This window comes from Perognathus longimembris, chromosome 3 (assembly GCF_023159225.1).
Source record: "Perognathus longimembris pacificus isolate PPM17 chromosome 3, ASM2315922v1, whole genome shotgun sequence".
NCBI classification, from domain to species: Eukaryota; Metazoa; Chordata; class Mammalia; order Rodentia; family Heteromyidae; genus Perognathus; species Perognathus longimembris.
This window is the reverse complement of record NC_063163.1, coordinates 68607423-68627274: the sequence shown is the minus strand read 5'-3', so window position 1 is coordinate 68627274 and position 19852 is coordinate 68607423. Positions and strand designations below refer to the sequence as shown.

General features: G+C 38.9%; 1 protein-coding gene and 1 pseudogene across 1 annotated transcript in view; both read left to right on the top strand.

Moving 5' to 3' along the window:
- LOC125347650 (vomeronasal type-2 receptor 116-like) overlaps positions 1 to 12000 on the top strand; it is a 35161-nt gene extending 23161 nt beyond the window's left edge. Inside the window, exon 8 of the mRNA XM_048340638.1 lies at positions 11910 to 12000. Within this exon, the coding sequence (XP_048196595.1) occupies positions 11910 to 12000 (91 nt within the window). The remainder of the gene's footprint in view (positions 1 to 11909) is intronic.
- Positions 12001 to 15756: 3756 nt separating this feature from the next.
- On the top strand, positions 15757 to 19515 carry LOC125347649 (annotated as a pseudogene).
- Positions 19516 to 19852: the final 337 nt, after the last annotated feature.

Genomic DNA, 19852 nt, shown 5'->3' with positions numbered 1-19852 from the left:
CTTCATGTCTGCACACCACCATGTGGCATTGTTCTCTAACATATTTCATTAAAATGTTGCTCTTCACAAACTTTCCCCTTTCAAATGATCCTTAGAGTTTCTTTTGTTCAATGCTTGCATAATTGTACTAATACATGCCTTTTTCAAGAATCCTGAGTCCCTTTTGTAGGACCTTCCTCTATGTCTCTATCTGCATCTTTATTGCTCTCCATCTCCTCTGTCTTCTTCTTCTCTGTCTCTCTGTCTTTCTGTGTGTGTGTGTGTGTGTGTGTGTGTGTGTGTGTGTGTGTGTGTGTGTGTCTTTCACTCTGCTTTTCTCCTATGGCTTTAGAATTTACTTGTATAAGCTACAAAAATACACTTCAATTTAAGATTTCAATGTATAATTTTTTTGCTTTTCTCTTAAGGTTAAAGTCTATAATGCATCATGGCTTGTTCTTCCATGGCTGGATATACCTTCTAAGTTATTGCTGTTCAACTTCTCTTTATTAATTTGAAACATAGAAACTGTACATTGAAAATCATAGATTGTTTCTTGTAATGATATCACTTCTTACAATCTATTGAAGCAGGAAAATTTTTATTGTCAAATCTCAAGCTCTTGATAAGGAAAGCTTTATTCTTTCTAATTGGTTGACTTAGTGGGTTCTAGTATGATTTCTGGAGAATCACATGTTTACGACATATCACATTCATTTCTTGTCTGTCTGAGTGTTTATTATATGTGTCTTCTGATTTTGATTAAAATTTTTATGCATGCTTCAATTCAGGGCCTAGACTATCCCTTAGCCTATTCATACAAGGCTGCTTTACCACTTGAACCACAATTTCATTTCTAGATTTGGGGTCTTAATTGGAAAAAGAGTCTCATGAACTTTTCTGCTGAGGCTAACTTTGAACTCTTCTCACATTTACATATCTAATAAATAAATGATTATGTAACTGACTAGATTTCAATTAATTAAATTCAAATATAGCAATATATTGGAAAAAAATATTTTGCACATATTCTTTTTTGAAGGCATGCTGTTTAACAAATGAAGATGTAATTGTATTTCAAATTTCTTCAGTAGATTAATCAAGATACAGACAGAATTGTCATCAGATACTACTGAGATTTTGTCTATCTTCCTTATTTATTTTAAAATTTTCATTAATAAAAGTGAGTTTATAAGATAGTGATAATGAAAGGAACAAACGATCATCTCTCAATCCTAACTGTCAACATTAATGGAATTAATTCTCCAATCAAATGACATAGGCTCATAAGTTGGATCAAAAATCAAGATCCAGGGGCTGGGGATATAGCCTAGTGGCAAGAGTGCCTGCCTCGGATACACGAGGCCCTAGGTTCGATTCCCCAGCACCACATATACAGAAAACGGCCAGAAGTGGCGCTGTGGCTCAAGTGGCAGAGTGCTAGCCTTGAGCGGGAACAAGCCAGGGACAGTGCTCAGGCCCTGAGTCCAAGGCCCAGGACTGGCGAAAAAAAAAAAAAATCAAGATCCATCTTTCTGCTGCCTCCAAGAGACACATCTATCCAGAAAAAGTAAACATCTTCTAAAAGTAAAAGGCTGGAATCAAATCTATCAAGCAAATGGCATCCATAGGGAGGCTGGAGTTGCAATCCTAGTATCAGACAAAATTGACTTCAAATTAAAAAAGGTAAGAAGAGACAAAGAAGGCTACTACATACTAGTAAAAGGATCTCTCCAACAGGAAGAAATAACCATCCTAAATATCTACACACCAAATGCAGGAGCACCCAACTTCATCAAACAAACACTACTGGCTCTAAAAACATTCATAGACCCAAACACAATGATAGTGGGGGACTTTAACACTCCACTATCACCTCTGGACAGATCAACACGCCAAAAACTGAACAAAGAAACCACAGATCTAAACAATTGCATAGACCAACTAGACTTAATCGACATCTACAGAATATTCCACCCAGCAAGGACAGAATACACATTCTTTTCGGCAGCACATGGAACATTCTCCAAAATAGATCACATCTTAGGGCACAAAGAAAATCTGTACAAATTCAGAAGTATCAAAACCATTCCCTGCATTCTCTCAGACCACAATGGAATAAAATTAGAGCTCAACTCATTCAGCCACCACAGAAAATCCCACAATTCATGGAGACTAAAGAACACACTGCTGAACCATCAGTGGATCATTGAAGAAATTAAAACGGAAATTCAAATGTTTATGGACTTCAACCAAGTTGAGGACACAAAGTACCAGCTCCTTTGGGACACAGCAAAGGCAGTACTCAGAGGAAAATTTATATCTCTGAGTACATACATCAACAAACTGGGGAAACAGCAACTCAGTAATTTAAGGAAGCACCTTAATTTTCTGGAGAGAGAACAGCAAGCCAAACCCCAAGTCAATAGACGGAAGCAAATAATTAAAATCAAATCAGAATTAAATCAATTAGAGACGGAAAAAACCATCGGAAGAATCAACAAAACAAAGAGTTGGTTCTTTGAAAAAATCAACAAGATAGACAGACCCCTGGCAAACCTGACCAAAAAACGAAGGCAGCACACTCAAATGAACAAGATAAGAGATGAAACAGGTAGCATCACCACAGAAATAACCGAAATTCAGAAAATGATAAGGGACTATTTTGCAAACCTTTATGCCAACAAATTGGAGAACTTGGAAGAAATGGATGATTTCCGAGAAAAAATTGATACCCCCAAACTCAACCATGAAGATTTAAACCTTCTAAACAGACCCATATCCAGTATTGAAATAGAAACAGCAATAAATCATCTCCCATCCAAGAAAAGCCCAGGTCCAGACCGATTCACTGCAGAATTCGACAAGGCCTTCAAAACAGAACTCACACCAATATTTCTCAAACTCTTCAATGAAATTGAAAGAGAACGTTCACTACCAGACTCATTTTATGAAGCCAGTATAACCCTCATCCCAAAACCAGGCAGAGACTCATCACGGAAAGAGGACTACAGACCAATCTCCCTGATGAACATAGATGCAAAAATTCTCAACAAAATTCTGGCCAATCGACTTCAACAGGTCATCAAAAAAATCATACACCACGATCAAACTGGATTCATCCCAGGGATGCAAAGCTGGTTTAATATACGCAAGTCAATTAATGTAATCCACCACATCAACCAGAGCAAGGTAAAGAACCACATGGTTTTATCGCTGGATGCGGAAAAAGCGTTCGATAAAATCCAGCACCCATTTATGCTAAAAGCCCTGGAAAAACTGGGATTCCAGGGAACATTCCTGAATATAATCAAGGCAGTTTATGACAAACCAACAGCAAGCATAACTCTAAATGGTGAAAAACTAAAGCCATTCCCTTTAAAATCAGGAACAAGGCAGGGATGTCCACTCTCTCCCCTGCTCTTCAACATAGTAATAGAATTCCTAGCCAGAACAATTAGGCAAGAAGAAAATATAAAGGGGATCCAAATAGGAAAAGATGAAGTTAAACTTTCTCTCTTCGCAGATGACATGATCCTATACCTAAAGAATCCCATAGACTCTACCCCCAAGCTACTAGAGCTGATCCAAAACTTTGGCAAAGTTGCAGGATATAAAATAAACCTTCAAAAATCAATGGCCTTTCTCTATGCTAACAACCCGAAGACCGAGGCTGAAATCAGGAAAGCAACTCCTTTTGCAATAGCCCCCAAAAACATAAAATACCTAGGAATAACCTTAACCAAAGAAGTGAAAGACCTCTTTGATGAGAACTTTAAAAGCTTGAAAAATGAAATTAAGTCAGAACTAAGAAAATGGAAAAACCTCCCATGCTCCTGGATTGGGAGGATTAATATAATCAAAGTGGCAATATTGCCAAAGGCTATCTACAAATTCAATGCAATACCCATTAATATCCCAACACCATTCTTTAATGAAATAGAGGAAGCAATCCAGAAATTCATATGGAACAATAAAAGACCTAGAATAGCAAAAACACTCCTAAGCAGAAAGAACAGTGCTGGAGGAATTACAATACCCAACTTCAAGCTGTATTATAAAGCTATAGTAATAAAAACAGCTTGGTATTGGCACCGGAACAGGCCTGAAGACCAATGGAACAGAATTGAAGACCCAGAAATGAACCCACAGAACTACGCCTACTTAATCTTTGATAAAGGAGCTAAAACAATAGTATGGAAGAAAGATAGCCTCTTTAACAAGTGGTGCTGGCAAAACTGGCTCAACACATACAACAAACTAAAACTAGATCCTTATATATCACCCTGCACCAAAATCAATTCCAAATGGATTAAAGACCTTGAAATCAAAACAGGCATCCTGAAAACACTAAAGGAAGGAGTAGGAGAAACACTTGGGCTCCTTGGCACAGGACAGAACTTCCTTAACAAAGACCCTGAAAGGCTACAAATCAAAGAAAGGTTGGACAAATGGGACTGCATCAAACTGCAGAGCTTCTGCACGGCAAAGGACATATCTCGCAAGATAAACAGAAAGCCCACAGACTGGGAGAAGATCTTTACCGGACATTCAACAGACAAAGGCCTCATCTCTAAAATATATGCAGAACTAAAAAAATTACCTTCTTCCAAAACAAAACCGCAAAGAACCAATAGCCCCCTCATCAAGTGGGCTAAAGACTTACAAAGAAACTTCTCTGATGAGGAAATGAGAATGGCCAAGAGACATATGAAAAAATGCTCTACATCACTGGCCATAAAGGAAATGCAAATCAAAACAACATTGAGATTCCATCTCACCCCAGCAAGAATGTCATATATCAAGAAAACTAATAATAACAATTGTTGGAGGGGATGTGGCCAAAAGGGAACCCTACTTCATTGTTGGTGGGAATGTAAACTGGTTCAGCCACTCTGGCAAGCAGTATGGAGATTCCTCAGAAGGCTCAATATAGAACTCCCCTATGACCCAGCAGCCCCACTTTTGGGTATCTATCCAAAAGCCCACAAACAAAATCACAGTAATGCCACCAGCACAACAATGTTCATCGCAGCGCAATTTGTCATAGCGAGAATCTGGAACCAACCCAGATGCCCCTCCATAGACGAATGGATCAGGAAAATGTGGTACATATACACAATGGAATTTTATGCCTCTATCAGAAAGAATGACATTGTTCCATTTGTAAGGAAATGGAAGGACTTGGAAAAAGTTATACTAAGTGAAGTGAGCCAGACCCAAAGAAATATGGACTCTATGGCCTCCCTTATTGGGAATAATTAGTACAGGTTTAGGCAAGTCATAGCAGAGCATCACAAGGCCCAATAGCTATACCCTTATGAACACATAAGATGATGCTAAGTGAAATGAACTCCATGTTATGGAAACAATTGTTATATCACAGTTGTAACTACTTTCAACGTCCTATGTGTATGTGTAGTTTCTATTATTGATGATGTTCTTGTATCACCTTCCTGTGGTTGTACCTACACTATCTCTGTAATCTTATCTGAGTATATTGGAAACCGTGTATACTGGTATTGGAAGTAGGAAATTCAAAGGGAATACCAAATTTGAGAGACACAGGGGAAAAAAAGAGAAACAACTACAAAAGCAATACTTGCAAAACTGTTTGGTGTAAGTGAACTGAACACTTCCGGGGGGGGGGAGGGAAAGGGGGGAGGGAGTGGAACATGAGGGACAAGGTAACAAACAGTACAAGAAATGTATCCAATGCCTAACATATGAAACTGTAACCTCTCTGTACATCAGTTTGATAATAAAAATTTGAAAAATAAATAAATAAAAGTGAGTTTATATTATTGTGAAAAATAGAGAATCTACATTGTATGATGTGAAGTTGTTGGGAGAATATTTTATTATAGTACTTTGCACAATATTTTATATTTCTTGCTAATTTTCTTTTAGTTTGGATTTCAGTAAAGTTACATGACATGTTTTTCTCTTAAATTAAAGAATGAAGAAAATGTACACGTGGATAGATTGATGTGTTCAACCATGAGTAGATGGATGCCAGGCATGGAGAAAATGAATGGCACCAAAGGGAAATTTACGGATAAATAGAAAGACAGAGGCAAGAAGAAGAGAACAAGAAAAAATGTAGCCAAAGGGATATTTTTTCTTTTTTTGGGGGGGGCAGTCCTGGGCCTTGGACTCAGGGCCTGAGCACTGTCCCTGGCTTCCTTTTGCTTAGGGCTAGCATTCTGCCACTTGAGCCACAGCGCCACTTCTGGCCATTTTCTGTATATGTGGTGCTGGGGAATCAAACCCAGGGCCTCATGTATATGAGGCAAGCTCTCTTGCCACTAGGCCATATCCCCAACCCCATATTTTTTCTTTTGTGTTAAAAATAACTTTATTCATCAAAAGCAGACTAGATTTGGCCCATGATTTCCCTATACTGGCTTTATGGGTGTGGTGTGGGGGTGGAGGGTGGTAATGAAGACCAAATTACACATTAAATTTTAATCTGATTTTTATTGCTTGCAAATGGTTAAGATATATTCTTTCAAAACATTAGGAAGGGGGCTGGGGATATAGCCTAGTGGCAAGAGTGCCTGCCTCGGATACACGAGGCCCTAGGTTCGATTCCCCAGCACCACATATACAGAAAACGGCCAGAAGCGGCGCTGTGGCTCAAGTGGCAGAGTGCTAGCCTTGAGCGGGAAGAAGCCAGGGACAGTGCTCAGGCCCTGAGTCCAAGGCCCAGGACTGGCCAAAAAAAAAACAAAAAAACATTAGGAAGGAATTTCATTTGCATAAATAAAAACCATGGAACCTATTAAAATAGTTTAAATTTTTAGAAGAAATAAAAAGTAATGGATAAAGGCATATTTGATCAAAAGACTTTAGATGCCCTTATAAATGTATATATTGAACCCATTATGACAATATGCACTAATGAAAAAAATTAAAGTAACACAAATAAATTAAACTCAATCTATGTAAAGTTGGAAAAACAACTTTTCTTTTGTCTCTTTGGCCCAAACATAATTTTTTATCCATTAAGATAACAGAAACTAAAGATGAACCAACAGTAGATTTCATATATACATTCCAATGTTATCTTCACACACACACACACACACACACACACACACACACACACACACACAGGAAAAAACTGGGGACTCAAAAACTAAGAAAAAAATCTGTAAAAGACCACTGTAAAAAAAACTTCCAGAAAGATGGCAGAGGAGCAGCAGAGCCCGAGCTAAGCTCCCTCCAACATCCTAGTTTTACCACACCAGAAAAAGCTTTACTCCTAGAAAGACAGCCTAAGTAAGTTATAACAGTATAGGGATTCTAGCCAGAGAGAAAAAATCGACTTTGCTGGCCTGAAAACTCAGATTTCAGCTCTGGACGGATGAGGCAGAGGTCGAATCTCAGGAACTGAAGATTCCATAGAATCTATGGAGAAAGAACAAAAAACAATTCAAAACCAATCCAATCAGCAAAACAGATCACTTCAGACGCTCTAAGATACTATCAGGAAGCCCAATTTAAGGATAATAGGTATCGAGGAAAACCTACAGAAAGAAGTCAATGGAATGGGCAACTTATTTAACAGAATATTAGCTGAAAACTTCCTAAATATCTAGAAGGAGAGGCCTATATAGATACAAAAAGCATGTAGAACCCCAAACTGACCAGACCAGAAGAAGACATCCCACCCACACATTGTGATCAAAACAGGCTCAGTACAGTCCAAGGAAAGAATCCTGAAAGCTGCTAGGAAGAAGAAAGTGATCACATATAAAGGAAAACAAATCAGAATTACCCCAGACTTCTCAGCAGAGACCATGAAAGCAAGGAGAGCCTGGAAAGTGGTATGCCACACCCTAAAGAAAACTATCAACCAAGAATACTGTACCCAGATAAACTCTTATTCATACCCAAAGGTCAAATTAAAGTCTTCCACAGTAAGGAAAAACTGAAACAACATATCTCCACCAAACCAGCTTTACAGAAAATCCTCAAGGATGTACTACACATGGAAAATAATCAAGATCACAATACAGACAGAGGAAATGAACCCTAAATAGAAAACCAGAATATTAGATCAAGAATTGGGAAGACACAGATTTTAACAAGATAGCTATAATGAAAGGAAGAAACAATCATCTCTCAATCCTCTCAACATTAATAAGCTTAATTCTCCAAACAACATAGGCTCATAAGTTGGATCAAAAATCAAGATCCATCTTTCTGCTGCCTCCAAGAGACACATCTATCCAGCAAAAGCAAACATCTTCTAAAAGTGAAAGCCTGGAATAAAATCTACCAAGTAAACAGCCCCCATAAGCAGGCTAGAGTTAGAAGCTAGAATCAGATTAAATTGACTTCAAATTAAAAATGGTAAGAAGTGAAAAAGAAGGTGACTACATACTAATAAAGGGATCTCTCCTACAGGAGGATATAACCATCCTAAATATCTACACCCCAAATACAGGAGCGCCCAACATCATCAAACAAACAATACTGACTCTTAAAAACACTCATAGACCCAAACACATTGATAGTTGGAGACTTTAACACTCCAAGGTCACCTCTGGACAGATCAACATGCCAAAAACTGAGCAAAGAAACCTCAGAACTAAACAACTGCATAGACCCACTAGACTTAACCAATATCTATGGAATATTCCTTTCAGCAACAACAGAATACACTTTCTTTTCAGCAGCACATGGAACATTCTCCAAAATAGATCCCATCTAAGGGAAGAAAGAAAATCTGTACAAATTCAGAAGTAACAAAATCATTCCCTGCATTCTGTCAGACCACAATGGAATAAAATTAGAGCTCAACTCAAATAGCCACAGCAGAAAACCCTACAATTCATGGAGACTAAACAACACACTGTTGAACCATCAGTGGGTCATTGAAGAAATTAGAACAGAAATTAATATGTTTATGGAAATAAACCAAGATGAGCACACAAAGTACCAGCACCTTTGTGATACAGAAAAGGCAGTACTCAGAGGAAAATTTATATTTCTGAGTGCCTACATCAACAAACTAGAGAAAAACAATTCAACAACTTACAGAAGCACATTAAGCTCCTCGAAAAGGAACAACAAACCAAACCCCAAGCCAATAGATGGAAGCAAATAATTAAAATCAAATCAGAATTAAATGACTTAGAGTCAAAAAAAAATCAAAAGAATCAACAAAACAAAGAGTTGGTTCTTTGAGAAAAATTAAGAAGTTAGACAGACCCCTAGCAAACCTGGCCAAAAAACGAAGTCAGCATACCCAAATAAACAAGATCAGAGATGAAACAGGTAACATCACCACAGAAACAAACAAAATTCAGAACACAATAAGGGACTGTCTTGCAAACCTTATGCCAACAATTTCGAGAACCAGGAAGAAATGGACGATTTCCTAGAAAAAAAAATGATATTCCCAAGCTCAACCATGAAGATTTAAACCTTCTAAACAGACCCATAGCTAGCATTGAAATAGAAACTGCAATAAGAGATCTCCCACCCAAGAAAACCCCAGGTCCAGATGGATTCACAGCACAATTCTACAAGGCTTTCAAAACAGAACTCACACCAATATTTCTCAAACTCTTCAATGAAATTAAAAGAGAAAGTTCGCTACCCAACACATTCTTTGATGCCAGTATTACCCTCATCCCAAAACCAGACAGGGACTAATCAAGAAAAGAGAACTATAGACCGATTTCCCTGATGAACATTGATGCAAAAATTCTCAACAAAATTCTGGCCAATCAACTTCAACAGGTCATCAAAAAAATCATACACCATGATCAAACTGGATTCTTTCCAGGGACGCAGAGTTGGTTCAATATACACAAGTCAATTAATGTAATCCACCACATCAACCGGAGCAAGGTAAAGAATCACATGGCTATATCCCCAGATGCAGAAAAGGCATTTGATAAAATCCAACACCCATTTATAATAAAAGCCGTGGGAAAACGGGGATTCCAGAGAACATTCCTGACTATACTAAAGGCAGTCTATGACAAATCAACAGCAAGCATAATTCTCAACGGTGAAAACCTAAAGTCATTCCCTTTAAAATCAGGAGCAAGACAGGGATGTCCACTTCTCTCCTCTTCTCTTCAACATAGAATTCCTAGACAGAACAATTAGGCAAGAAAACATAAGGGGGATCCAAATAGGAAAAGAAAAAGTTAAACTTTGTCTCTTCACAGATGACATGATCCTACACCTCATAGAACCTCATAGACTCTACTCACAAGCTACTAGAGTTTATCCAAAACTTTGGCAAAGTAGCAGGATATAAGATAAATCCTCAAAAATCAATGACTTTTCTATATGCCAATGCACAAAACCGAGACCAAAATCAGGAAAGCAACTCTTTTGCAATAGCCTCAAATATTATAAAATACCTTGGAATAACCTTAACCAAAGAAGTGAAAAACCTCTATGATGAGAACTTTAAAAACATGGAAAAGGAAATTAAGGCAGAACTAAGGAAATGAATAAACCTCCCATGCTCCTGGATTGGGAGAATTAATATTGTCAAAATGGCAATATTGCCAGAGGCTATCTACAAACTCAATGCAATACCCATTAATATCCCAACACCATTTTTTAATGAAATAGAGGAAGCAATCCAGAAATTCATATGGAAAAATAAAAGACCTCGAATAGCTAAAAAACAATCCTAAGTAGAAAGAACAGTGCTGGAGGAATTACTATACCAAACTTCAAGCTGTATTATAAAGCTACAGTAATAAAAACAGCTAGGTATTGGCACAGGAACAGGCCTGAAGGCTAATGGAACAGAACTGAAGACCCAGAAATGAACCCTCAGAACTATGCCTACTTAATCTTTGATAAAGGAGTTAAAAAATAGGATGGAAGAAAGATAGCCTCTTTAACAAATGCTGCTGGCAAAACTAGTTCAACACCTGCAACAAATTAAAACTAGATCCTTATATACCACCCTGCACCAAAATCAATTCCAAATGGATAATAACAGATACCCTGAAAACACTACAGGAAGGAGTAGGAGAAACACTTGGGCTCCTTGGCACAGGATGAAACTTACTTAACAAACGCCCAGAAATGCAACAAATCAAAGAAAGGTTGGACAAATGTAATTACTTTCAACATGCCATGTGAAACCGTAGCTTCTTTTTTAATGATCCTCTTGTATCCCCTTCCTGTGATTGTCCCCGCGCTATCACTGTATCTCATCTGAGTACCCTGGATACTGTATATACTGGTGTTAGAACTAGGGAAGGCAATGGGAATATCAAAATTGAGAGACATAAGATAAAAAGACAAACGACTCCAAAAGCAATACTTGCAAAACCTTTTGGTGTAAACCAACTGAACAACTCATGAGGGGAGAGGAAAAGGGGGAAGTGTAAGGGGGAGTGAGAGAGGAGGTAACAAATGGTACAAGAAATATACCCATGGCCTTACATATGAAACTGTAACCCTTCTGTACATCACTTTGACAATAAATAAGTAATTTTTTAAAAAAAACTACTGTGGGCTCTTTTGCTGACAACATTTCTTGAATAGCTAGGAATACAGGTGTGAGCCACCAAAACTCTGCTCAAAATATCTTCACATTTTAAGGTCTTTTCCATTTCCAGATTTTTAAGAAAATTGATAAGGCTTGAAACAATTAATAATCCATTTGTCAACTGTCACTGTCCAATCTCCCTCTCCAAACAGTACAAATATACATATCCCACTATACTTACCCTTTGATACCATGAAATTATATATGTGTATATATGTATGGATGGATACACATATATGATCCTATATACAGTCATAAGGCACCTCATTTACATTCTGTCCCAATTGAGGGTAATATTTTAACATATTCTTTGGCAAAGAAGCAAGCATTCAATCCATCAAAGTTATAAGTTCTGAAATACTCCTTAATTTCTATGCTCTTTGTGCAGGTTCATCTTCAAGAAATATCAGTTTGTTTTGGCCTTTGCTTTTGCTATTGAGGAGGTCAACAAAAAGCCTAATCTTGGGCTGGGGATATAGCCTAGTGGCAAGAGTGCCTGCCTTGGTATACCCGAGGCCCTAGGTTCGATTCCCCAGCACCACATATACAGAAAACGGCCAGAAGCGGCGCTGTGGCTCAAGAGGCAGAGTGCTAGCCTTGAGCGGGAAGAAGCCAGGGACAGTGCTCAGGCCCTGAGTCCAAAGCCCAGGACTGGCCAAAAAAAAAAAAAAAAAGCCTAATCTTTTACATAATTTGACTCTGGGATTTGATATCTATGATGTTCACTTCAGAGCTCAGACAGTATTTAAGAATCCTTTTATTTGGCTCTTTGGAAAGTACAAGGTACCAAACTACTCCTGTATGAGAGACAGCAAGTCTATAACAGCACTTACAGGACCATTAGGAATAACATCTGCCCAGATTGGGACATTGCTAAAACTCTACAAGTTTCCACAGGCGAGTGTGGGAGCAGTAGACAGATATAAAAATGTCTAATTGCATGCCATTTTAAGTGTTAGTAGAGAATGATAACAAGAGATTGTTTTTATGAACCTATAAAATTTTGTGGTATCCAAGAGTAAGTACTCGGGCTGGGGATATAGCCTAGTGGCAAGAGTGCCTGCCTCGGATACACGAGGCCCTAGGTTCGATTCTCCAGCACCACATATACAGAAAACGGCCAGAAGCGGCGCTGTGGCTCAAGTGGCAGAGTGCTAGCCTTGAGCCGGAAGAAGCCAGGGACAGTGCTCAGGCCCTGAGTCCAAGGCCCAGGACTGGCCAAAAAAAAAAAAAAGAGTAAGTACTCAAAGATAGTGGAATATGTATGTTACCACTGTTTGGAAAAGCAGATGAAAGAGTTAGGGCAAACAAATGGAATCTTTACTGTTTCAACCTTTATCAATAATTTTCAGGAAATGGAAAATGCTTTCAAAGTGTAAAGATATTTTGCACAGGGTATTGGTGGTTCACACATCTAGTCTTAGATACTCAGGAAACTTTTGTCTCCAATCAACCAGCAAAAATCAGGAAGTGAATGTATGGCTTAAGTGTAAAAGCACCAGTCATAAGGGAAAAGGCAAGGAAGTGCTTAAGGCCCTGAGTTCCTGCTCTGTACTGGCATGCATGTGCACACACATGTCTGCAAACACACACACACACACACACACACACACACACACACTATTGTGTTGAATGAAATAAGTCAGGCTTAGAAAAAGTGGAAATGTGTTCTTTCATATGTGAAAGTTAGATCTAAAATATGAACATTAAATATGAAAGTAATGTGTAACCCACACAGTCATTTAAATATATACATGATCTATCTAACAAAAGTATGGTATACATAGGGGTGGAACTCAAAGGATTAACCTTTCTGATCTACTGATAGAATAAAAAAATAAGCACCAAGGTGAAACATGTTTTGTCTGAGGGGGGTAGGTATTAAGGGAAAAAGGCAAGAAAATAGGGAAAGGATGTAGTGTAGATATATGAACAGGGAATTAGGAAAATTAGGGAATGGTGGGGTTGATACAGATGGAACAAACTGATGGGGAAAGTGACAAAAATCAAGAGGCATTTTACAAATACACTGAGATGTTCTACAACTAAAAAAGCAATTCAATTCTTATTAAAAGGTCAAACAAAAACCAACATTCCACCTACTTCAAGAAGTTCTTAATATACCTCACAACTGAGACTGTGATGGAAAACAATCTTTTCATTTATGGAGCATCCAAATTTCTTTTCTTTCAGCTTACCTTTGGGTCATTTAATCATACCCTGAGTGACCATGACAAATTTCCTGCTCTCTATCAGATGGCCCCAAAGGACACATCAATAGCCACTGCCATGGTCTCCTTACTGCTTCACTTCAGCTGGAGCTGGATGGGACTGTTGACCTCACAAGATGAGAATGGTTTGTGAATTCTTCCTGAATTGAAAAAAGGCCTGACCAAGAACAGAGTTTGTGTAGCCTATGAGCAAGCTATCTCAAGCGAAGACATATCACATGTATTCAAATTAATGGCAGTTTATAACCAGATAAATAAATCTTCAGCAAATGTCCTCATCATATACAATGATAATGAGTCATTACTAGACTTAATGATGTGTTTTGAGCAACTTTTAATTAAAGGAAAAGTATGCATAGTGAACTCACAGTGGGATTTAACCATGAAAAAGAGGTATTTAATGCTAAGCTCATTGCATGTATCTCTCATTTTTTTTTTTTTTTTGGCCAGTCCTGGGCCTTGGACTCCGGGCCTGAGCACTGTCCCTGGCTTCTTCCCGCTCAAGGCTAGCACTCCGCCGCTTCTGGCCGTTTTCTGTATATGTGGTGCTGGGGAATCGAACCTAGGGCCTCGTGTATCCGAGGCAGGCACTCTTGCCACTAGGCTATATCCCCAGCCCAATCTCTCATTTTTTCACACCATCATGCAGATGTTTCTGGATTCACAGATTTTGTCAAGGCATTTAATCCTTCCAAATACCCAGAAGACATTTTTCCTGCTAGGCTGTGGTTTCTCTCTTTTAATTGCTCAGATTCTGAGTCCAACTGTGTAACCTGGAACAATTGTCCTCATGATGCCTCCCTGGATTTGTTGCCAGGGCACATTTTTGACATGGCTATGTCTGCAGCCAGTAACAATATGTACAGTGCTGTGTAAGCTGTGGCCCATGCTCTCCATGAGGTGCTTCTTCATCAAACAGAAGTTCAAACAATGGGAACTAGAAAAAAAAAACAGTGCCTTCCCCTGCACAAGTAATTGCTTGTATGTTACATGGCACAAACCATGAGCAAAGGCACTTCCTATAAGGTGTCTTATTCTATGAAATTAAATATTTCAGGTGTTTTGACAAAACACAGGGAAGTATTTTTGTTTAAATGTCTGTGAGATAATGTAAACATGTGTTTATACCCTCTCATGAAAAAAAAATGGCCAGTAAAAGGGATAAAATATATTCCATGTTTTCCTGAATTCGTTTTTTGGCTGGACTTGAGGCTGGAAGTCAGGGCCTGGGTGCTGACCCTGGGGCTGTTTTTGCTCAAGGCTAGTGCTCTACCACTTGCGTCACAGCATTACTTCCAGCTTTTTCTGAGTAGTTTATTGGAGATAAGAACCTCATGGATAACATCCCATGGATGTTTCTCCCTGGGCTGGCTTCAAACTGCAATCCCCAAATCTCAGCCTCCTAAAAAGCTAGGGTTACAGGAGTGAGCCACCAGCACCCAGTTTATGAATTGGTTTAGTTACATATAACCTCAACATGCTCATACTTAATGTTTTCAAAACTGCAAATTCAGCTTTTCCCTGTATGTTTCTTCGGTAATACCAAAGAATGATATGATGAACAGAATTATATTTTTCATAAGTCATGTAGTTTTATTCAACTTTGGTAGGAAAAATATAGCAAGCCAAAACTATCAGTAGCTAGGCAACTGAGAACTGTCTAATTCAAGGCTATTTACCTGGTATTGGTTTCTCTTGAAGAAAAGGTCTTATGGTCATTTTCTGAGTGTCCAGATTTCAGGAAGATTATTTTTATTCCTCCATAGATTTTCTGCTGGTATATTTCATTAGGTGTCTGTGCTATGCTTGAATTCAGAATCAGAGATTGAAGGCAATCGGGAGCTTTTCTTACTTCAGGTTTTCTGTCTTAATTCTGGGATGTAGTTCACCATACCGTGATACATCTCTTTAGCTGTACCCTTTTCTGAAGAACATCCAATTTTACAATCCTGCTGGATATCAAGTGATTTTTGGATGAAAAAAAAGAAATTGGAGCCAGAGTATGACATTGTGAACATTTGGAATTTTCCCGAGCGTCTTCAACTTGGGGTGAAAGTAGGAAATTTTTCTCCATATGCTCTACATGGCAATCAACTGTCTTTATCTGAACATATGCTAAAGTGGGCCATAGGAACTACAGAGGTGGGTTGGATCTAATCATACTGATTTTAACAACATATATGTAAGCAAAAGTTTCCCTTTAAATTTATACCTGGTTGAGTTCCTGCAACTTTATCCTATACTCCTACCTACTCAGATAGCTGAGACTTGAATATCATGGTTTAGAGTCAGCCCAAGCAGGAAAGATTGTGAAACTCTTATCTCCAATTAACCACCACAAATCTGTAAGTGGAGCTGTGACTCAAGTACTACAGTGCTAACCTTGAGCACAAAACTGCTCAAGGCAATTGCCCAGAATTCTAGCCACAGTATCAGCATCAAAAACATTAAATATATTTCTAAATGTTGATTAAGAATATTGTCATTGGGGCTGGGGATATGGCCTAGTGGCAAGAGAGCTTGCCTCTTATACATGAGGCCCTGGGTTCAATTCCCCAGCACCACATATACAGAAAACGGCCAGAAGTGGCGCTGTGGCTCAAGTGGCAGAGTGCTAGCCTTGAGCAAAAGGAAGCCAGGGACAGTGCTCAGGCCCTGAGTTCAAGGCCCAGGACTGGCAAAAAAAAAAAAAAAGAATATTGTCATAAAATATAAATTATATGTTCCTAGTTGGTTTCTAACACTATGATAAGGTACCTGAGGAATCACTTAATGTAGTTGAAAGAATTGTTTTGTTCCCTTCTGTGAAGGTTGCATTCAATGATTAATTCTGCTGTTTAGGTATCTCTTGTAAAAGGAATAATTGAAGGCACCTGTGAGAAGATTCCCACCATATAGCTGCTGCAAGACAAAAGGGAAACTGCAATGTTCTTGGGGTTCACATAATCTTATAATCGGGAGATCCTCCTCCTTGCTCTTACCCATGTCACAGATGAGTAGGAGACAACATATAATGGCATGAACTCAAGAAAGTTCCATAGGGCTCTACACTGGGACCTACTTCCTCACCATTGGTTTCCACCTTTTAAAGATCCCACACTTTTCAATAGTTCAACAAGCTATAAATCAAGGTTGTAGCACATAAGTCTTTGGGAATCTTGGGATATGGAATCTATAACACAATTCAATTAATTGGGTGCACTTAGCTGCATAGAAATACTATGCTTAATAATCTGATTCTTTCAAACAATGGATTTTGGAGTGCTAGTTATGCAAGTCTGAACAGTTACTAACACATACCTGATGTTCCTCAGACTCCTTACTCTGTATGTAGTGAGAGTTGTGGTCGTGGATTCAGGAAATCTCCACAGGAGGAAAAGGCTGCCTGTTGCTTTGATTGTACCTCTTGACCTGAAAATGAGATTACTAATGGGACAGGTAAGTCTATTATGGAGATAAACTTCACCTCTGTCTAGTTTTCCTCAATCCAAACAAACCAATGCAGGGCTGGGAATATGGCCTAGTGGCAAGAGTACTTGCCTTGTGTACATGAAGCCCTGGGTTCGATTCCCCAGCACCACATATATAGAAAAATGGCCAGAAGTGAGACTGTGACTCAAGTGGCAGAGTGCTAGCCTTGAGCAAAAAAGAAGCCATGGACAGTGCTCAGGCCCTGAGTTTATGGCCCAGTACTGGCCAAAAAACAAAACAAAACAAACAAACCAATGCAAAGTTGTGCATTAGGATTGGATACCCTGTTTTCCTTCTCTCTGTTTATTTAGTTGTGATAAGTGGTTATATTGCTGCTTGAAATATGATACACCATGGATTTAGTAATGTTTTAGCACTATTTTCTAGTAAATTGCAAACACAGTTCTCCTGGAATCCCTCTTGTCAGTAATCATTAAGACAAGTGTGAGCTCTAACATGAAATTAAAAACAAGTCTTACTAATGACAGTTCTCATCTTAAAAGTTACATTTTGTTCAGAGAAAACATGGATCTTGCATATAGCTTTATTTCTCAGTACCCAGAACTGTTGATGCTACTGAGCAAATGCTCACCAAGGTGTATTCAGTTTAAGTAGTAAGCATGACTATAAAGTGTCCAAGAGTGGTGTTGCTGTTCCTACTACTTCACAGATGAGTAAGAGACAAATACAATGAGATGGATTCAAGGATGGGCCACAGGGATAAAATTAACATGTAGGAAACTGTAATTTGTTTTATTTACAATTTTCAATAGGACTGTAGAACTGTGTACAGTTCTGTTAATACGAGAAAATGTATACAAAATTGTTGCTATATTAGAATACCCCAAATGGCACATTATCAACACATGTGATAATCACTGAACAAAAAGGTTAAATAAAAAGGCCTGAATAAATAAATAAGAAGATGGAAATGGAAGGGGGTTATGGTTTAGAAAAGAAACAAAATTTATTTTATGATAGTAAATGCTGACAGGCCAGTATTACATCTAATTGAACAATTTCCTAATGCCTTTTGGAGAAAAATATGTTCACAATAAGAACTATGGTAGGGGCTGGGGATATAGCCTAGTGGCAAGAGTGCCTGCCTCGGATACACGAGGCCCTAGGTTCGATTCCCCAGCACCACATATACAGAAAAAAAAAAAAAAACGGCCAGAAGCGGCGCTGTGGCTCAAGTGGCAGAGTGCTAGCCTTGAGCGGGAAGAAGCCAGGGACAGTGCTCAGGCCCTGAGTCCAAGGCCCAGGACTGGCCAAAAAAAATAAAATACAATAAAATAAAAAGAACTATGGTAGATTTAACTTCTCACTAGATATGGACCAGTGTGTTAAGTACCCAGATCATCAGTATGCCAACACAGAAAAATCAGTGCCTACTGAGAACTGCAAGTTTCCTGGCTTTTGAAGATCTCTTGGGCATGGCTCTGGTCTGCATGGCTCTTTGCTCCTCTGTGCTAACTGCCTTTCTGGGGATATTTGTAAAACATCAAGACACTGCCATTGTCAAGGCCAATAACAGGGCTCTCAGCTACATTTTGCTTATCTCCCTCATCTTCTGTTTCCTTTGTTCCTTGCTCTTTATTGGCCAGCCCAACACAGTTACTTGCATCCTACAGCAGATCACGTTTGGGGTTGTCTTCACTGTGGCTGTTTCCACAGTGTTGGCCAAAATGGTGACTGTGGTTCTGGCATTCAAGGCCACTTCTCACAGGGAGAAGAATGAGGTGGCTGCTGGTATCAGGGGCTCCTAACTTCATCATCCCCATCTGCACCTTCATCCAGGTGACCCTGTGTGGACTCCAGCTGGGAACCTCTCCTCCCTTCATTGACACAGATGCACACTCTGAACATGGGCACATCCCTTCATTGACACAGATGCACACTGTGAACATGGGCACATCATCATCCTGTGCAACAAGGGCTCCCCCACTGCCTTCTACTGTGTCCTGGAATACCTGGGCTCCCTGGCCCTGGTCAGCTTCACTGTGGCTTTTCTGGCCAGGAACCTTCCTGACACCTTCAATGAGGCCAAGTTCCTGACCTTCAGCATGCTAGTGTTCTGCAGTGTGTGGCTCACCTTCCTGCCTTGTCTACCATAGTGCCAAGGGAAAGGTCATGGTGGCCATGGAGATCTTCTCCATCTTAGCCTCTGGTGCAGGGCTCCTGGGCTGTATTTTTATCCCAAAGTGCTACATCATCTTGTTAATGCCAAATAGAAATTCTCTGCATGGCTTTGGGGATAAAAGACATAGTAGGAGAAATAAGCATTCTTAAGATTAAACTCATAGGTTTGGTTACTATTATACTATCCCTCCTATTTAAAACGCACTAAATTCTATTATTCCCTCTTAGTATCTGCTGCCTTTCTCAATCACGTTTCTAAATTTTTAAATATACTAACTTCCTGTCTGCATACCACCATGTGACATTGTCCTCTAATATACTTCATTAATATTTTTCTCTTCAAACAGGACGTAAGATATCACAAGAAATGTACACACTGCCCTACTATGTAACTGTACCCTTTTTGCACAACACCTTGTCAAAAAATTTTTGTTCAATTAATAAACAAATATTTAAAAAAATATTTTTCTCTTCACCAAGTTTCACT